Source organism: Limulus polyphemus, unplaced genomic scaffold, assembly GCF_000517525.1.
Source record: "Limulus polyphemus unplaced genomic scaffold, Limulus_polyphemus-2.1.2 Scaffold884, whole genome shotgun sequence".
Lineage (NCBI taxonomy): Eukaryota > Metazoa > Arthropoda > Merostomata > Xiphosura > Limulidae > Limulus > Limulus polyphemus.
In genome coordinates this window covers 54,307-74,117 of record NW_013666494.1, presented here as the reverse complement: position 1 = coordinate 74,117, position 19,811 = coordinate 54,307, and the positions used below count along the sequence as shown (strand labels likewise).

At 35.0% G+C, this 19,811-nt stretch overlaps 1 protein-coding gene across 1 annotated transcript in view; it reads right to left on the bottom strand.

Moving 5' to 3' along the window:
* LOC111086152 overlaps window positions 1-19,811 on the bottom strand; it is a 44,825-nt gene that overhangs the window by 22,568 nt on the left and 2,446 nt on the right. The window contains exons 2-4 of the mRNA XM_022387842.1: window positions 13,138-15,526; window positions 12,718-12,813; window positions 2,284-2,409 (exon numbers count right to left, since the gene is read on the bottom strand). Of these exons, the coding sequence (XP_022243550.1) occupies window positions 2,284-2,409; window positions 12,718-12,813; window positions 13,138-15,501 (2,586 nt within the window). The 5' untranslated portion in view covers window positions 15,502-15,526. The remainder of the gene's footprint in view (window positions 1-2,283; window positions 2,410-12,717; window positions 12,814-13,137; window positions 15,527-19,811) is intronic.

The window sequence follows — 19,811 nt, the reverse complement described above, 5'->3', positions numbered from 1 at the left end:
ATTTTATAAAATACAGTCACATTTCAATTATTATACATTATATATGTAAATAGCTTATTGCTATTTTTGAAATAAGTTCTTAAACTCATATTTCTTAAAACATAAAACAGTAAATGAAGTAAAGCAAACAATCATCTCTTCTAGTTATGATCTTTGTACTTGGTTGCTGCTTGATGTAGGTTGCTAAGACTTTAAAAATTTTGCATGTGGAGGATATGTAACAAAACAATTTTTTCTAGGTTCTATATATACATTTGAATAACTAAAAAAATCATAAATTACTACATCAATACCACATAATTCCACAATAATTTATCAAGCTTAGTAAACAAGATGTATTTTAGGGTAAAAAAATATAAAATTTCAAGCAGACTCAACATCCTTGACGTATTAGTTCAAAAGAAAGAAATGGCACCCAAGCCCGTTAAAATGGCTGAGAAAGCCACTAAAGGGACATCTGAGCTTCTGATTGGTTATTCATGTCATATATAGAAGTAAGTGTATATAGAGGAGAATTTCCAAAAATGGAAAGAGGTGGGTGGGGTGACACTGTGTTTGATTTATTATATGAGCAATATCTTAGCAAATAGAAAAGATAAGACCTTCATATTTTATATTCAAGCTTGTCAACATCGTTAATTTGAGTTTCTAATTCATAAAAAACTATAGACCTAATTTGAACAAGTGCTGCATTCAACATACACACATAAAAATCAATATCTATCTGTATTTTTTAATATTTACTTTTTAAATTAAAAAAATTGAGTAATGTATAGTACTAAAATTTGAATTATAATCTACAGTTTGATACCAAACTTATTGACAAAAATTCATGAAATAGTAGTACAATAAAATTTTGAATGCGAGTCAACAAACGAAATGACATGGCCTTTCACCCCTGACAAGTCTCGAAAGAGTTAATAGACTGATGCCATTGATGTAAAGATAACAACTACAACTGTGCCTTGAACACATCATCAATTTTCACAGTAAATGTGTTTTGCGCTGCGTACAGCATCTAATTTGAAGTTCTTTTTCTGTACAAATGAACATTTTTTCTATCTAATGTCAATAATTCTGAAAAGTTACACTCATTCTTGTGAACATTTTACACAAAACATGGGTTATAATGATTCATAATTATAATAAAAGATTAATTTGAGCATCTAACAAACATTTTTGGACATACTGAACTAACAGTGTTACAATGGGTGACAAAAAACCAAAACTTTCATTTCAACTGAAATACAAAAAAGTAATAGAATAACATGAAGGAGTGGGAATCCAGAACATTGTACAAGATATCCTAAGCCACTAGCATATGATTTGAGAACTTTAGATCCACATAGCATATATGATGGAGAAAGACAATGTCCACAGAAATTTATGTATCCCTTTTACAAAATATAGACAATAATTCAAAGAACATTATCAATGTACAGACAACAATAAAAAAATTAATGAATAATTCTCTATACAACATCTGTTATTTCTCAAATTATAAGCATGCATTGAGAGATAAGTATATATAGATAGAGACACACACGCACACATGAAAAGCATTCAATTCCACTGAATGGAGCTTGTGAACCTCCAGAAGGGGAATCTTATAAAAGTTTAAAGCACTGGGAAATCTAAATGCTTTTGCAGTAACTGCAAACACAAAAATATAAAAAGAATATTCCACAGAAAGAATGAGGTCTGAACAAGGTAATCTACTCATAAAAGTTCTGTAATGTAACAAGTTCTATGACTACCAAAATAATGTATTACACAAAAGACATGACCTAATATCAGGGAACACTTCTTGTGATTATGTGCATCCTCGGAAAGATATCAAATACATCATTCTAGTGGATATGTATAAAAGAAATTTGTGATTGCAAAATATCATTATAAAGGCAACCAACAACTTTGAAAGGTTAATCTTTTCTTAAAACCTTTGGAGTTGAGAAACCCAAGACACTTGAATAATCCAGGACAACCCTCCTTATTTCTTACATACATATACATTATTCTAATATTTTATACAAAAACAAAACTATGACTTCTGATGTACATGTTAAGAATGTAGGAAAAACTACCCTACTGATACCAGCATTTAATCATCTGGAACAATTAGGTTAATTTTTTTTCCCAATAAATAATCTTTATATATTTTTAAGTGTTTACCATTTTCCCAATTATACTGTACTTCTATTTAAACTATTTCTATACCCAAATAATTTTAAATATTAAATAGACAGTATCTTTCCATCATTCAAGTTTTGGTTACTAACTTACCAGCCTGGGAACTGTTTTTGCTTGGTATTTAGCTGCAGGGAGAACTGGTGTTGAGTCATTAGATTCTAGACTTACACAAGGTTCTGCATCCTTTTTCTTATCTTCAACTATCTTCTGTTTCACAAGCTAGGAATACAAAAACCAAAATACTCTTATTATCCATTTTTAAGTGAACAATGTTAAACATTTTTGTGCTTAATAGAAATAGTTTTGGTACTAAGTATCAGACCAAGTTCTTTGGTTGAATAACCAAATATTTGGCTAATGAAAATTAATTTTCATTAGTTTTGCAGGACACTGGCAGTTTGTGGGACATAAAATATAGAAAAACAAATAAATTACAGACTGAACAGGATGTTATAAAAGTACTTTAACAAATGATTATCGAATAATTCAAAGTGAACACTAATATCATAGTTGGATCTGTTTTTACAATTGGCAATAATAGTTTTCTACATACATGAAATGATTTTATGTACAGTGTAGTCTTGTCTGAGTATGTCCAATGTTTTACCTTAAACCTTATCCTGCAGTATGCTCTGCTATAAATGCCAGTTGTCAACAGTTATCATAGCAATAAATGTAGTCTGTAGTTAGTAAACAAGACATATACAGACCTGTATCCATAGGAATACCACTTTCAAGTTCTTAGCTGCAGACTCTAACATGTTACCAAACACTAAGACATCATTCACATATGTTAAGAATCTTTCACATTGCAGCTATTCCTCTATCTACTATAAACTCTTTTCTTTAACAATAATGGTATTTAAATAAAGAATTAGTTTACTAAGTACGAAATGTCCCAGTTTTCTTAAACCATTTTTCTCAACTATGACTGTTTGTGCAGCACCCTTTACTATACTAATGAAGATTGGTTAAAAGTTAGTAGTCTAAAATATTCTCAAATCTACATCTAATGCATAGGCAAATAAAAGCGAAATTACATGTCATGTGTGTTAACTTCACAGTCATAAAGTGATAGTGTGTATAGAAAACAACCATTAGCAACAGCAGAGCAAAGGAGTGAACAAGACATTGATTGTTTTGTAAAGACGAATAATTTGCAAAAAAAATCAGCTGTATGGGAACCTTTTGGCTATTGAGAATACCATCATAAATGAACATGTGTGCATAACTTGTGAAGCAATGCTGAAATTTATGAGCAATACTATGAACATGCAAAACCATTTATAACTTCTCTAGAGTGCTGCATTTAGGGAAAAGCATCAAAACATTATTGTTAAAATTCCAGCAATATTGGCTTTAACTGAAAATAAATCATCAGTTACCAGCAACTTTAGTGACAACATTGCAAGTTCAACATCCGTACAACAATCACTGAAAGGACAGTCAACTATACAAGTCTTTAACAGCTAAAACCAAGTATCCTAAAAAGAACATGAAGCAGAAAAAGGTGACAGATGTATTAATAAACTACATAGCTAAGTGTATGTATCCACTGTGAACTGTAGAAGAATCTAGCTTTGTAATATTGCTTGAATATCTTGATCCAAAATATCAAGTGCCATCAAGGAAAGAATTAAGTGGGATTCTTATCCCAACTCTGTACATCAGCATTCAAGAAGTTATGGATGGACCAATTTTCTAAGACAAGTGACATGGTCATTACTTTTTGCATGTGAACCTCTAGAGCAGGGATTTTCAACCTTTATTTGCAGTGGAACCCTATTGTGTGTGTATATATATATATATATGAGAAACACATTATATGTATTAACTCATTATTGCAGGTGAAATTGAAACATAACATTAGATTAAATATTAAATTTAATATTATATAAGTTTAAAGTTCTTAATTCTATTCAAAAAAATGTTTAAAAACATCCTCAATATTCCCTAGTGTGAGAATTGTGACACATTGTTTTCTTGTCATTGCCTTTTCTTTAAATTATTTACCTCTCCTCTGAGAATTCAAATATTTGACATAAAATAGTCTCTATAATATTGTCTAGCTGACGTGATAGAAAATTTTTATATCCTTCAATCTTATTTGTCTAAAGAGCAGGTTGGAACCCAGGTTGAGAGACCCAGCTCTAGAGCGAATGACCGGTATTTTGGGTTGACTGTTTATTTCATAAACCAACAATGGTTTTTGAAAACCTATATTCTTCAAAACTGTGACCTATCACCTCATACTGCTGAAGTTATAGCTCAGGCTGTTACCCAGTTCTAGAAAGTTGGAATATGTTGAAGGTAGAAGTAAATGTGCCAGACAACACTTTCAACTGTGTGAAAACTATCAGTAATATAGATCAAAAGTTAATATGTGCATACTATGCTTTGGTCATACTTTGAACTTGGTTATCAAGAAAGGATTAAATGCAGGAATGGACAAAGTGATCACATACTGTTCTAAGTTGGCTGAGCATTTCAATTAAATGCTATTGCCAAATACTTGTTAACAAGCAAAAACAACTTGGTTTACCAGAACACGAGGTGATTCTACATTTCGAGACTTAATGGAGCAGCATTTATGTCATGTTGAGGATAATTGTAAAGCAACAACAATCCATATGTGCAACACCAATGGAGTTTTATAAACCAGAGTTAATACCAAAATTAGAAATGATTAAAGCTGGTTGAAATTTTGGAGCTTTTTTCATAACTTACTCAAGACTTCAGCAATGAATCTTATGTCACTGTATCAAATTTGTTAACTACACTGCACGAATTAAACATCCTCCTAGAACAGGCCAAAGTTGATTCAGGAGTGATAGCACAGATGATCTTGAAAAGATATATATATCAGCTGCTAATTTTGACATCATGATGGAAGTGTGCTTTCTGGATATCAGACTTAAAGATATGCCATTCTTAAATGAATATGATAAAGGATGAAGTTATTCAACTGTTGACCAAATACTCAGTTTTCAGGGATAATGAGCAAAGTCAGTCTATTGTGGAAGGGAGACACCTTCATGTAGTTTCAACTCCCAGGAAGTTTAAAAACTACCAACAAAGAAAACAACCACTGCTGGTTTGAAGCAGCTGTCGATTTACAATAATTTACAATAATTTACAAAACATGTTCATACTACAGAAATTTCCTGAAATGATTGTTGAAGAATAAGTAAATAAGTACATGGCCACTCACTCTTTACATCTACAAGGTAACCCATATAACTTCTGAGCAGATAATGCCCATTCCACAACTTAGTAGACTTTCTGTTAAGTACCTGGTAATTCCAGTAACCATCATCTCTGCAGAAATGTTCTATAGTAATCCAAGTTATATTTTGAATGCCAGGTGAGCCTCATTGTGCCTAGAGAAATGTTAACATGTTAAGCTTCCTTAGCTATAATAATTAACATTATTAACTGTTGACTTTTTGTGAGAACTAGTCATTAAATCTTTAACAGACTGATGTTAAATTGGCATTTTGTTAAGTGAGGATTTAAGCATAATGCTATTTAAGTTATGTTTCTGTAATTTTAATTCAAACTATACACGTTCATTGTTATTTTTTGTGTGTTTTGTTTGTAACACCATATACAAACATCACTTAAGGTCTCAACATTGTTGTGAACACTCTTATAAACATATAAAACAATACTGCATTGTCTGGAATAACAAGTCTAGAAGTGTATACACTACATAGTATTAAATTAGACTTCTATAGAAAAAAAACTATGGCAATAATTTAATAACTTGGCAACATTTCGAGCAAAAGCTCTTTTTCAAGCCAGAAACAAGCCTGTCGGTTAATAACAATTACAGGAACATTAAAACGGATCCCCAGGGTACAGGCTATAATGTGGGATATAAAATGTGCCCTGAGATTTGGAGGTGACTGCGGAAGTAGGACCCACATTGCAGTGGGGATACACTGTCTGTCAGTGTTAACCTCCATTCACCAATTTCATATGAAGAAATTTGTAAAAAAAAATCAAATCAAATCATCATATATACACACAAAACATGAAACAAAGAAGTCACAACTAGAGTTTTATTAAGGTTTAATAAATATATCTTGTTGATGTATGGTTCTTTGTTTAAAATTGTGTTTTACTTTTTAACAGATATAATATAGTTTTAAAAGACAAATCTCGACTACAGTCTAATTTTGGTTTCTTTGATGTGAATAAAAAAAAATGCACTACTCGTAAGGACTTTAAAGTACCAAATTGTAAAGATACATATAGAATAGTTGTTTTTATTGAATGTAAATATAAGGATTATAATCATAAAGCTCCATAAAAACTTACTTAACTGATGGAGCATTTTATACAAACCAGATATTGAACTAAAATACCAAAAGTGCATCAAGACAAGATAAACTGATGAGAAATGTCTTAACAAAATGTTTTTTTACAACAAACTACAGATTTATTATGTTAACTAGCACTTCCATTTGCTTTGTTTTAAGTGCATTGATGTGTGGCAATATATTGTTTAGACAGGTGTACTTCTTTTACACTTATATTTTAACTAATAACATTTCTCAATATGCTTATAAATGTCAAGTTATACTTAGAAATACCATTTTAAAGGAAAAAAAAAAGTTATAATTTTCCTAATCTGAAAATGTATTTCCAAATATACTTACCTCTGCTGACACCTATAGCTATTTCTCAGTCTGCATCTTCCACTGTTCTTTGCCAACTAAACAGTTTGTTCGCTTGCTACAGTCTTTTATACCCCATCCGACTGCCCTTGGCAATATCTAATTTGCAAAACTTTACACTGGCCCTCTATGCAGGTACTGTATATACACACTGTATGCAGACAATATAATAACTTTTTTGAGACTTACCCCATCTCAGTCACTAACACCGGCTCTTAGTGGGGAGGAAGGGAGGGAGAGTGTCAGCAGTAGGTATGTTTGGAAATACATTTTCTGATTAGGAAAATGATAACTTCCAAAACATACATACCTCCTCTGCCACTTATAGCTAGAATCCCACACTGAGAAGGTAGTGGGGCTAGTGAGAGCATAGTTCATACAGAAAGCATCTGCCTAGAACAAATATGTACCACAAGAAGTGGTACCCAGGTGGGGAAAACTGCACTACATCCAAAACAGGTATGCTCTTCACCCAGAACTACTCAAAAGTGAAAAGTGTGGAATATTACACAAGGAAGTATAATGGGCCAGCTCCAACCACACAGCTGAGGTTCCATGACTCGAGGCTGGATTTAAGGGGTCATGATACCCATATCCCATATTGGTGGCCAGGGCAGTTGGGTTACAAATATATACATATCTTTGTGATAGGATCCCTACCGGCAGTCACGGAATGATGCATTTTGAACTACCAGATTTACGATAGAAAGAAAGCAACACCAAAGTGGACAAACCGTCTGGTCAACCTGAAGAAGTCCAAAAGGCAATATCCCAGGTCTGGATTGACAAGATCATATATGCCATACCCCATCCAAGGTCCAGAACTCATCCATTCTGGATTTACAAACAGTCATCTTCACTCCCCAACCACGTCCTCTCCATAATTTCATGGGTAAGTGGAACACTGTTCCACCAAGGGCCTAAGATGGGACCACGTCACATTCGGATTAATGAAGAAATAGTGGACCCCCTGTATGAATAACCTAAGACTTGACAGTGTTCATAAGAGGTTCCAAGCACACCCAAAATCTGGACTGGTTTTATGAGTAGGCACCTGCATTGGTTGGTCCTGCTCCTACTGACATCTGGGAAAAACTTCCAGGGACCCAGGCAGGAGTGTCCCCAACTCTTTGCCCTCTTCTTAGAGAGTGGAGAAAACTCAACAATAACCACAATCCACAAGTTTTAAAAGAAAACCAATCTCAACTGATGCAGCTCAAGATCAGGAAGGACTGGCAAAATCCCCTTTAGCTTTACACATGATAGTCCATGAGTAGCAGTCCATTGGAGTTGTAGTGTAATATAATAGTACCATCCAGAATCGCATCTAGATGATTTCATGGAACACCTCATCTCGACAGAACCTGTTGCAACCATGAACTGATATAAAGGTTGCTAGTGTGGATTTGAAAAATACAAGCACACCTGACTAGGTAACACTCATCACTGAGTGGGATCCAAAAGAAATAAAGAGGGACCCTGGAAGAAAAATTAGAACAACCATAAAGCAGGTAAGAAAGTTACCCACCTCCCTGTTAAAATCTAGCAGAGGTAGTTAACACAGCCACAGGTGGAAAGCAAAATCCCATGGAAGAGGAAACTGCCAAGGTAATGAGATAAGATGTGTTGGGAAAAGACCACATACTGGTCCATAAAATGTCCTTCAGAGAACAGTTCAGATGAGCAGCCAACAGCATTTACAGATGCTGAATCTGGCGAGAAGTGACGTGCAGCATATTACAATCATCAATAGATAACCCCAATTCCTAGTGCCCTTGAATGGTTTGGTAGTAGCCACATGAAATCTAAGTGCTCTGAATGGACACAACAAATGATCTGGGTCTGAATGACTGTAAAAATGAGAAATGCCAGGTTAATAAATAGGAGAAAAGGATTTATTCCCTTCTCTGGCAGCAAGTTTTTGATAGAAAGGATCTGTCTGGACAGAGCAAAACATAGGTGGAATGATAGATAGTCCACTGAACATGGATAGCAAATAAATCAGAAAGGCGGCATATGTGAAGCTAACAAAAATTAAAAATATCTTGAGGAAAACGTGATACAATGAACAGGATGCCATAGGATCGAAAGGATGATGTGATAATGCCTGTCAAACAACAAGCCCAATTAAGAAAATTGAAAAGGTCATTTTTGTCAAAGAATACAAAAGGATCATAAGGGATGAGATAGCACAGGAGAGTCAAAAATCTTCCTATACTTAGAATATCAAAAGATAGCAGCTAAAGATGCTTTATAGAAAGCAACGGTAGAAGAAGGCAAACCTCTCCCAAAAATCTATGTCAAAAAACGTGAGACTATAGAGATTGTTGGATGAAGTGGGTTGAAGGCTCTCCAAAGACATCACTGACGATATATAGTCCATTTCCGTTGATAGATTGCCATAGTAAGCTAACGGAGGGATTTATTCAAATAAATGGAAACTTAAGAAGTTAAACCCTTATGTCAGGCAAAGGACCGCATAACTTCCATGCATGAAGCTTGAACATCCAGGTGTTGAATGTTGGACTGAGGTTGTCTCAACAATGGTGGGCAAAGAGGTAGAGGTGGACATTCCTGGAGCAACTGAAGAAGAGGAAACCATGTCTGAGCAGGCCAAAAAGGTGCTATCAAGAGAACCTGACATTGGTTGGAACGAATCATAGACAAGACTCCGGATAAGAGACGAATAGGAGGAAAGGCATACAAATGTAATTCCATCCAGTCTTGACTGAAAGAATCTATCGCCAGAGCTTGTGGATGCAGAATTGGAGACCAGAACAACTGTAGGCGAGCATTCCAATGGGTTGCAATAGCGTCAATCATCGGAGACTCAAACTGAGAACAAATCCATTAAAGGGTCCTCCTGATGTAACATCCATTCTGTTGTAAGAATCTAATGGAATCGGGAAAGATGATCTGCTATAAAATTCGTATCCCCTGATACATGACAAACCAAAAAGATGGATGTCATGGGAATGAGCCCAATAAAGAAGATCCAAAGTCCAAAAAAAAAGATCTTGAAAATGGGTACCTCCCTGACGTGAATGATACCACTGTGGAGTTGTCTAAATGGATCATGAAAATTTTGCCGTGCAAAACAGGGAGACCTTGAATCATCACTTGGCATACCGCAAGAAGTTTGAGAATGTAGAAAAGCAGGGTAGATTCATAGTCTGTCCATATATCCTGGAATTCCTGCCCCCCCGAAGAAAAGCACCCCATCCGTGAAGAGATGGATTTCCGAACAAGGAGGTGGTATTGGGACTCTGATAGTTCCTGTCTAGCCACCACTTGAGATCTGCAAAATTGTTCTCGAGCAAAGAGACTGTTTGATCCAAACTCATATGGGTTGAACCCAATGCCATGAAGGATTCTAGGTAGTCCAAATCCCCAAAACAGACAGAACTATCCGTGCAGTAGGAGAAGGTGACGTAAACAAATGCCTGACAATCCCTTCCATATTGTGAAGTCTGAGGGGAGATGGTTGAGCCTGACTCAATTGTGTGTTGAAAAACACCCCAAGATGCACCAGGTATTGAATGGGTGAGAGAATGAATTTTTCAACCTGATAATGAAGCCCACCCTTCTGGGTTTGGAAGGAGAATCTGGGTATTGGGTTCAGCAACATGACGGGTTGGTGCCAAGAGAAGCCAATCATCCATATAGTGATGTGTGCACAGAACCAGAAAATGGAGATGCCACACAAAGGCTTGTACTACTCAGCAGAGAACATATGGTGCTGAAGCAAATTTAACGGGAGAGCTCGGAACTGCAACACCTAGTCCTCGTGCACAAAACATAGAAATTGGCAAGAATGGGGATGTAAAGGTAGGCACCTGTAATATCAAACTTGGTTATCCAAAGACCTGGTGTGAAGTGCTATCAAAGTTGAAGAAAAGATTCCATGGTGAAAGGAGGAGGCTGTAGGAAGTGATTGAGTAGAGAAAGATTGATGATAGGATGCCAATCTCCAGTTTTCTTGGGTACCAGAAATAGACAAGAATAGAATCCTGGATTAATGGAATTCACATTCTTGATGGCTCATTTGTTGAACAACCCTCTGAATGGCCCAGAGCAAAGGTCTGCACGTCTATGAGGTCTGAAGGAGGAGAAAAGACAACCGGATGAGAGGACAAAAAAGGGGAGAAGTAAACTGAATCTTGAACCCCGATTCCAGCACTCTGAGAACCCAAGGATTGATGGTGAATGAATGCCAAATGTAACCATCCTCACACAGGACCTGGTGAAGATGGGTAGTCACCAATGCTGTTGTCCCAACCCGTCTGAAGATCTCTGAGGCAATAGGACGAGGCGTCAAAGGTGGGGGCTGTGAAACACGAATGGTCATTCTTTCAGAATAACCCATTGGAGTAGAAGAGAGGAGAGCAGCCAATGACGATAAAGAAGACTGCAAACGTACTGTTTCAATTTGAGCTTTTAAAGTTTTAGGGACTCCGGCAAACAAGTAAGGCTGAAGAAAGGGTGTCTTCCATAAATCACAAAAAGCAGAGGACAGCAAACAAATACCCTCCAACAAGACATCTTGACTCAATAAGTCCCAGCAACAGATCAACCATGACACCAACGCAAGGCCTGAAGAGGACAAACGAGCCATTGTGGTAACCAGTAAGAGTCCCAGTTCATTGTCAAATTGATAAGGAGAGCATTGATATGCTTCAGACAAAAGATGAAGGGAAGAGAAGAATCACAATACAGTAGTAAGAGTCAAACATATCCACAAAAATTGAGATCTGTTAAGACTGATAACAGGTTCGATTCTGGAACCCCATATATATCCAACAACAGATCCAACTGTTGAGTGTCTAGACATACATCATTGTGATGATGATAAGCCAGGGCATGTTGTTCAAATAAAGGAGGGGGGCAAGGCATAGTGATACCCCTCTCATAATTGCATTGCAAACCTCCCTGCATGCAAGGCAATATCAAGGGAAGGAGGAAGAACTAAGTAATTCCCCAAGATCTATCTGACAACAATGGCAGGGGTAGACTCGAAAGCAACAAGGTTTATCCCAAAACTTCACAAACTCGCATAACTAACTGCAGAAAATGAACAGAGGGTGGCTGATCAGATGATCCCTCAGTAGTCAGTCCTAGTGAAAAAAGAAGCAGTAAACAGTGTCTAAATTCTCCCCAGTATATTCAGGTTCACGAACAAAAACCAATGAACCCTGTGGCGAAAGACCCTGGGCCGCATGAAAGACTCTTCCGAATCAGGTCGCAGACATCCTCCATCGAGATTGTGATTGTACCCCCCCCCCCCAATTCAAGGAGAGAAAATTACAGTATATTAAATCATGATTTCATAAAACAGTACTCTGTATATCATGGTATTGGTGCATTTTAAATCCACGCAAAAAGATGAACTGATTTTTTTTTTTGTGTGATTCATACAATTTGAACTCATTCCATAGCCTTTCAACATTTTGTAATGTGATATAAGATTAAAAACAGCAATCTATTAAAAGAGTCTCATTGGGCAGTATGAACCTAAGCCCTATTTTAATCAGGACCATACATGCCAACGATTTTTAGGAACTTTCTTACTGTAACACTTTTGTTAAAAAAAAAAAAATGCTAACTTGTTACCAGCATTTATTATATGAGAAATTATCACAAGGACAATAGATGAACTTTAAGTATCACTATGCTTTTTTAAAACTTGCACAGACACTCAATGTATATGAATACAAGTGCTTAAGAAAGAGGATTTTACAACAATCATCAATGAGATATAAACCTATCTAAGAAATAAAATTTTTGGTGTCATAAATGTGCGTGTATCTTATTACTTTGTCAAGGCATTTACTACGACTGTACATACCTCAGGTGAAGCCAATTTGTTAACTGATGCAAGATGTCCTTTTGCCTTTGGTCTGAAAGTACGAATCAACGGAGGTGGAGGGTTTTCTTGAATATACTGAAATTTAAAGCATTTATAGCTATTTACAAATATGATAAATCATCAGAAACATCCAATCTTAACTTAAGGTAGTTTGGAAAGAGGATTACGTTAATTCATGAATTGACAATAAATATTAATAATTTAATAATTATAGTATATAAAACAGGATAATCAAAATTATCTTTCATAATATAAACTTAACTCATTAATGCACATGTAAAAAATTGATAATTGTCAGCATTCTTATTTATGCATTACTTCAAGAATCAAAACAAAACAAAATGAAGAGATTGAACAACACAAATTTGCTATTAATATTAATTTCAAATTAAGATTCACCTGAGCAACAGGGCTGATAACATTTATGTGTTTCTTAGGAGTTCTTTTAGAGGGCTGTTTCTTTGTTTGAAGGTTTTTCTTGCATGCTGACGTCAGTGGTTTTCTGAAAATGTATTTTCCTGTAGGGGAACTAAAAGCAGCACAAGACTTCACTTGTAGAGTCTTAGTAGGTGCAGGAAAAATCCTTTGTACAGGAGAATCTAACAATTTTGGGGAGTTCATTTTTACTTGAGTGGATTTATTGGGTTTGTTCTTTATTTGCTGATAAGATGAACATTTAGATTGTTGATTAGACTCTTCTCTAGAACTGCCTGATGGTGCCAAATAATTTTTTGAAGAAATATCAATAAAAAGAGTTCTTTTCACAGTTTCAGTTCCAGAAGGAGAACAATGAGACTCTTTAATATTTTGAATTTCGTTATTAGAAGCTAAATCTATATGGTATTTGTTTTGTTCTTGAATAATTAACTCACTGATTTTATCTTTACCTCGTCTTTGGGTACACTCTTTAGAAATTGGAGAATACTGTTGATTGTTTGGAATGTTTTCTTTTAAGCTTTGTACAGTATTTTCTAAAAATTGGCTGTCTGAAGGAAGACATTTACCATCTGAACTGTCTAAAAAGCTTTTCTTGTTTTGTTCTTTCCTATGTAATGTTGCTGCTATATGCTGTAACAAGCTGGGACGAAGGTCTGACTTGCGTAAGGCTGCCCAGGGTCCTTTGTCAAGAGGAAAAAACAAAAATGATGTTTGACAGTCTTTTTCATTATCCACTACTTCTGTTTCTTTTTCAGGTGATAAAGTAATCTTTATTTCATTTTTATCTGATTTTGCATTTATGTTATTCTCATCCTTATTTGGTATTTCATTTTCTTGAATATTAATATCTGTTGCAGTATCATTTATTTTTCTCTTTTCTGTTGTAAATCCAGCTTGTTTTCCATTATTTTCTGGAAATTCAACCGTTTCCCTATTATCTGCTTGTAAATAAATATGTTGGTCATCATGTGCTTGAAAATCAATTTCTTTCCTAACATTTGTTTGAAATTCAACTTGTTTTTCATCATTAGTTTCAAAGTCAATCCATTGTTCCTCATCCCTGTGTTTTTTACTTTCAACTTTTGTTTCAGTTACTAAGTTATTACTTTCAGATTCAGATGCATTTTCCTCTATTTTATTTTCAAATGATGTTTTATTTTGCATTTTCCATCCAATCTCAGGTTGGCATGTGGACAAAGTAAAATGGCAATTTCTCTCTTTTATATCTGACGTATTGTCAGCAGCAGATATTTTGCTGTCAACATTACACGAGTGTATGATTATTTCAGTTTCTTTGCTTAACAGCATCTTTCTATTTACAAGATTTTCAATAGACCTTTTATCATCTATCTTGACTTTTTCTTTACTAGCATTACACAAGTCTTTAAAGTCTAGTTTTACTTCTACCTGTTTCCTTTGCTCACTGATCCTTTCTGCATGTGAATCTATACACACTTCATTGGAGAGAGTTTGTGGAATTATAAAAGGCAACTTATGTTCTTCAGACACACACATGGAACATTCACGTATTTCAGGAGAAAGTTTTTCATTTTCAGGGAAATGTAATACATTAGCATTATTAATACTTGCATTAATATAATGATTTTTTTTTTCATCTTTAGACCCACAATTTGGTTCTGATTTGTGGAATTCAAAACTTCTGTTTTCTGATGCACTAAGTACAGATTTATCACAAACTTGAGAGTCTTCTACACATTGTAGTTCATCTAAAATCTCATTTGTTGAAGATGTCATTGTTACAGCTGATTCAGATGATCCTAATTCACTTACTCCAGAAATGTTACTAGTTGTCAAGTCTAACGAAAGCTCTACCAACTGGCTACTAGTTTCACTTTGCAATAAATCTGTACACATACCAGAATCATCTGTTTTACTTTTAGTCCAATTTGTTAAAGACCAGTCAATATAGTTCTCATGTGTATTAATTTTTCTTGTATCACTGGAAGAGGTGAGAACACTACTAACTCCTGTAGACTTTTCATTGAAAACTTCTAATTCTTGGTTTTTTTCATCTGATGAACTAGCTTGTAAACTGTCTCCAACTTTGTAAAAACTAGGAATATCACTATTTGAATAAATGGTTACTTCTTCATCTTCTCTACTACATTGACTTTTGATATCAGTATTTTTTTCAAGTACCTCTTCAGTATGATTTAAGGAATTTCCTTCTAACATTGACTTCCTGTTTAATCTAAATCCAGAATAGAAGACTTCAGTTTTACGATGAGCATACCGGCGAATCTTTACTTTCTCCTTTTCACTAATTTCACCAAAAAATACTTCATCTTCCTCTGATGAAGACATCTGTATCTTCTTTTGAAAGCTCAGTCTAAGATAAAAATTAATGCATTGATAAATAATTATCTTTATCAGCTCATTCATACCATTCTTTCCAACAAGAAAAAGTACTTTACTTACATGGTAGCTTTTAAGTAAGTTTTATATGTGTTTCTTAGATAAGATATATTTTTAGTACAGTACAAGCAAGTTAGTCTGTTAGAAAGTTAAAATACACCTTCAAAACATGAACTTTACAGACTCAATTATTTAAAAATTAATTTTATAAAAAAAGTGTTAACATACATAAATGTTCTATAACAACATACAGAAAATTTACTACTTTAATATTAAGAAACAGAACAGGTATTTGACAAAACAGTGGTAGCTTACATGTTTAACTCTAGAAAAATTACACGTTTACAAGTTATTAAAAGCTCACTAATGCTACAAAAGAGCAATATCATAAATGGACTTACTTTATTTCTCAATAAAACAAAAATATGCAAGTGCAAGTTTCCTAAATTTCCATTTTGGGATCTTTGTGGTAAAGTAGGAAATTCTAACTATTTTAAGTTTTCTGTGTGGAAAGTCTTGGTATAAAGGAATTACACAAAAATAATACATTTATAAACTAGTAGCAATTAGTTTAAGTACTCTTTCTTGTTAAACTGCACCTACAAATGTTTTTGTTATTTTATTTGCTTAATACAAAGCTACTCAACAGTCTATTTGCACTCTATTGCAGGGAATTGTACTATAGATTTTAGTGTTGTAAGCCTGTAAACTTTCCAATTATTCACCATGGCCCAGAAATGCTAAGAAACATGATGGGAACTAACATCTATGATGCAGCATTGAAATAAATGTCGAATAAGGTTTATAAATTGCCACTTGGCTAATGTATTTTGAGCAGCAAATGCATTGTTGTAACTGTAGTGAAATTTCATATTTATTAAGAGAAAAAATTAAATGGTGATATTTTTTCTCTCATGTATTAAGTAAGATTAGAGTTAACATTGTTTAATTCTAATGGTATTGCATGCAGTTGAAATTTGAAATGTGTACAATGTTAAATGTATAAAAAGGAGCAACAGATACATTTGTTAAAAGGTTTGAATTTATAGACTGTTTGCAATGAGGGTTGAAATGATTAAGAGGTTATATAACTCTGAACTCTTTCATAATTACTTTAAGTATTTGTAGTGATGAACACAGAAAGACTAGGACTAGAGTTTTCTTGCCATCTACTTAAGTGCAGGACTTATAGTGTGCTGACAGTTTAGTTGCTGGAACAAAGAGCACTCATTTTTGTGGTGCATATAAAAGCAAATTATGTCAAAACTGTAAATCAGAGGAGCTGCTTCAAAAGTATAAACAGTGATGTATACAATAATTTTTATAGACTTGTATTCCTTATTTTGTAAATGGAATATTCCATATTAATAGAATTACAATTCACAACAATTTTTGGAATTTGGTTACAAATGCTGAAGCTCATTTTGTGCCTTGAAGAATAACTTGAGTAGGCTGTGAACGTACAAACCTTTCCCTATAATAAACAGTTGTATTCATCAAAAATTATAACAGAAGGATGAAATCGTGATTGATTTTATTTTGGTAATAGAATTATACAGAACATTTTAAAATGGGTTTCCAACAAATGTCATGACATTCCACCTGAATCTTGTAGCCAACTGAAGCTGATGGCTGGCGTTACAAGGTAGACATGGATGGTAGCTATTTCATGGAAGGAGGTTTGGTCCTGATATCTACACAGTTTGTTTAAACTTAGCAAGTATAGTTTGGTAACAGAATTACATGACATGGTAATGGAATTACCTATCTGAATATATATATATATACACATCAAATACCACCTCAGAATATTGTCCTTACACCTACGCACTCAGACGGTTGTACTTTTCTATTCTGATGCTACTTCAAGCTTAGCGATATGTGTGGTATAGAAAAGACAACAGATTTATATACATGTACTTAGGCCAACTCAACTCCATCTGAAAAAGCATTTCTAGACACATCTATCCATTTGTGGTTCAGAGAGTACCTTGATTACACAGGACCTGTCAAAAGAATCTATATCATCAATGTCAGACCATACAAACTTGCCAAATTCCACCTTTTTCAAGAACTTGATCGTGACTTTTGTTATCCTAAGTTTCAAGAACTTGCCCAACAAATTTCTTGGCATTCCTCTGGCAGGGTATCTGACAACCATTCCACTTGAAGTTAAGATCTTTAGGCAAGGCTTCTGTTTTGTTGCCAAGGTTGGCTCTAGCATCCCTTTTCACTGTCTGGTTTTCTTCACCATCATCATCAATGTGATCACCATCTTAACCATCATCAGCATCTGCACCTTTGAAGTGGTGCCTTTTGGGAGAAGAACTTGCATGGTGCTGCACATTGATGACAAATGGTACAACCACAGTGACTCTGTGTACCTGTTTTGTGTTAGGGATGGGAATTATCTCATTCCAAACATAATCTAGATTTCTGTTTTCTGACTCACTGTCAGCTTTGCTTATGTATTTTTCTGAATATTTTTGCATTGTTTGGCAGCAATGTAAATGAATTCATTGGATGTTGCTACCTCTGTTTTGACAGACATCACTTCTGAGGAGACCAATCTTTTTGTGGTTTCTCCAGTGCCATCTACTGTACCTTTGCCATGAGAAGTAGCAAAGAAATTCCATTCTATATTTCTGTTTAACAGTGTGATGCTTGAGAGAAGGAAGCTCTGTTTGAACTGATTTGATGGACCATCAGAAAAACAACTGCTTTCTGCAACTGACGACAGTTGAATCTAAATGTTGTAGGATGGCCCAGAGGAAGACATTAACTGCATATTTGTTGTGTTGCAGGTAATTAGAAACTATCACCATTGAATATGTTCCTCCCCTGCTCCCAGGCACATACAGTGAACAGAGTGACCTGGTTGTAAGCCCAATATGCAGATTGAATTTCATTCTGAGTTTTTGTGGTGAAATTTTCAGCAAAGTTAACCTGTACAACAACTTAGCAATAAAATCCTTCTATATAATTCTACTGAATATTTACTTGATGTGTTGGTGTGTCTACTCACCTTATGAGTGGATGTTGTGCAATTTAAACTTATGCAGATACAATTTGTCCTTTGTCTTAAAGAGAATGGCATGGAATCTTCTGAAAATAGGAAACTGTTGCTGCCCTCTATTATGGACACTGAAGTTAAACTAAAACAATGCCTTAATTATCTTAATAATTCCAAACTTCACCCTCTTCTCTGAGAGTGGAGAAAACTCAACACTCTGAAGGTAAGTCCTCTGTCCAACACCCCAGCGATTGGGAACTGGGTGTGGTAAAGACCCTCGAGCTCCACTAGTAGAAGTAAGAATGGAACATAAGCGTTGGGGAGTCCTGAGGAACAGGTCTTCGGAGAGTGCAACAGGTGAACCGTGTTCCCTAATTTTTAAAAGCAAACTGATCTTAACTGATTCCACTCTAAGATCAGCGGAGACCGGCAAAATCCCCTTTATCTTTACTCTTGATAGTCCATGAGTAGCGGCCCATTAAAAATATTGTAATATGATATCACCATCCAGAATTGTGTCTAGATGGAGTTATGGAACACCTCATCTCGACAGAGCCCATTGCAACCAGGAACCGATATAAAGGTTGCTAGTGTGTAATTTAAATACAAGCATACCCAACTGGGTAACACTCACCACTGAGTGGGATCCCCCCCAAAAAAAAAATCAATAGGGACTCTAGAAGAGAAAGGAACAATAACTGTAAGTCAGATAACATGTTACTGACCACCCTGTTAAAATCTAGTAGAGGTAGTCAACACAGCCACAGAGGGAAGATGAAGTCCCTTCAAAGAGGAAACTGCCAGATCGTGAAGGTAATGAGATATAAACGTGTCGGGAGAAGTCCACCTACCGGCCTACAATATATCTCCTGAGAAGAAGGAGGCCTTGAGACATGAAGGGATGAACATGCAGAAGTACAAGTGGAAGTAGAATAGGGTCGATCAGTCAAAGATGATAAAGAAGATTGCAAATGTGCTATCAACTCTAGCTTCTAAAGATTTTGAAATTCCAGCAAATAAATAAGGCTGAAGAAAAGGCACTTCATGTAAATCTTGAAAGGCAGAAGTAGGTAAATGAATACCCTCCAAAATGCATAACGACTCAACAAGTCCCAGCAACAGACCAACCATGACAATAGCTATTAGTGTCAGCGGAGGTATGTATGTTTTGGAAATCGATGTTTAACTGTGTTTTTTAAAATTTACTTTTAAATTAAAAATTGAGTAATGTATAGTAATAAAATTT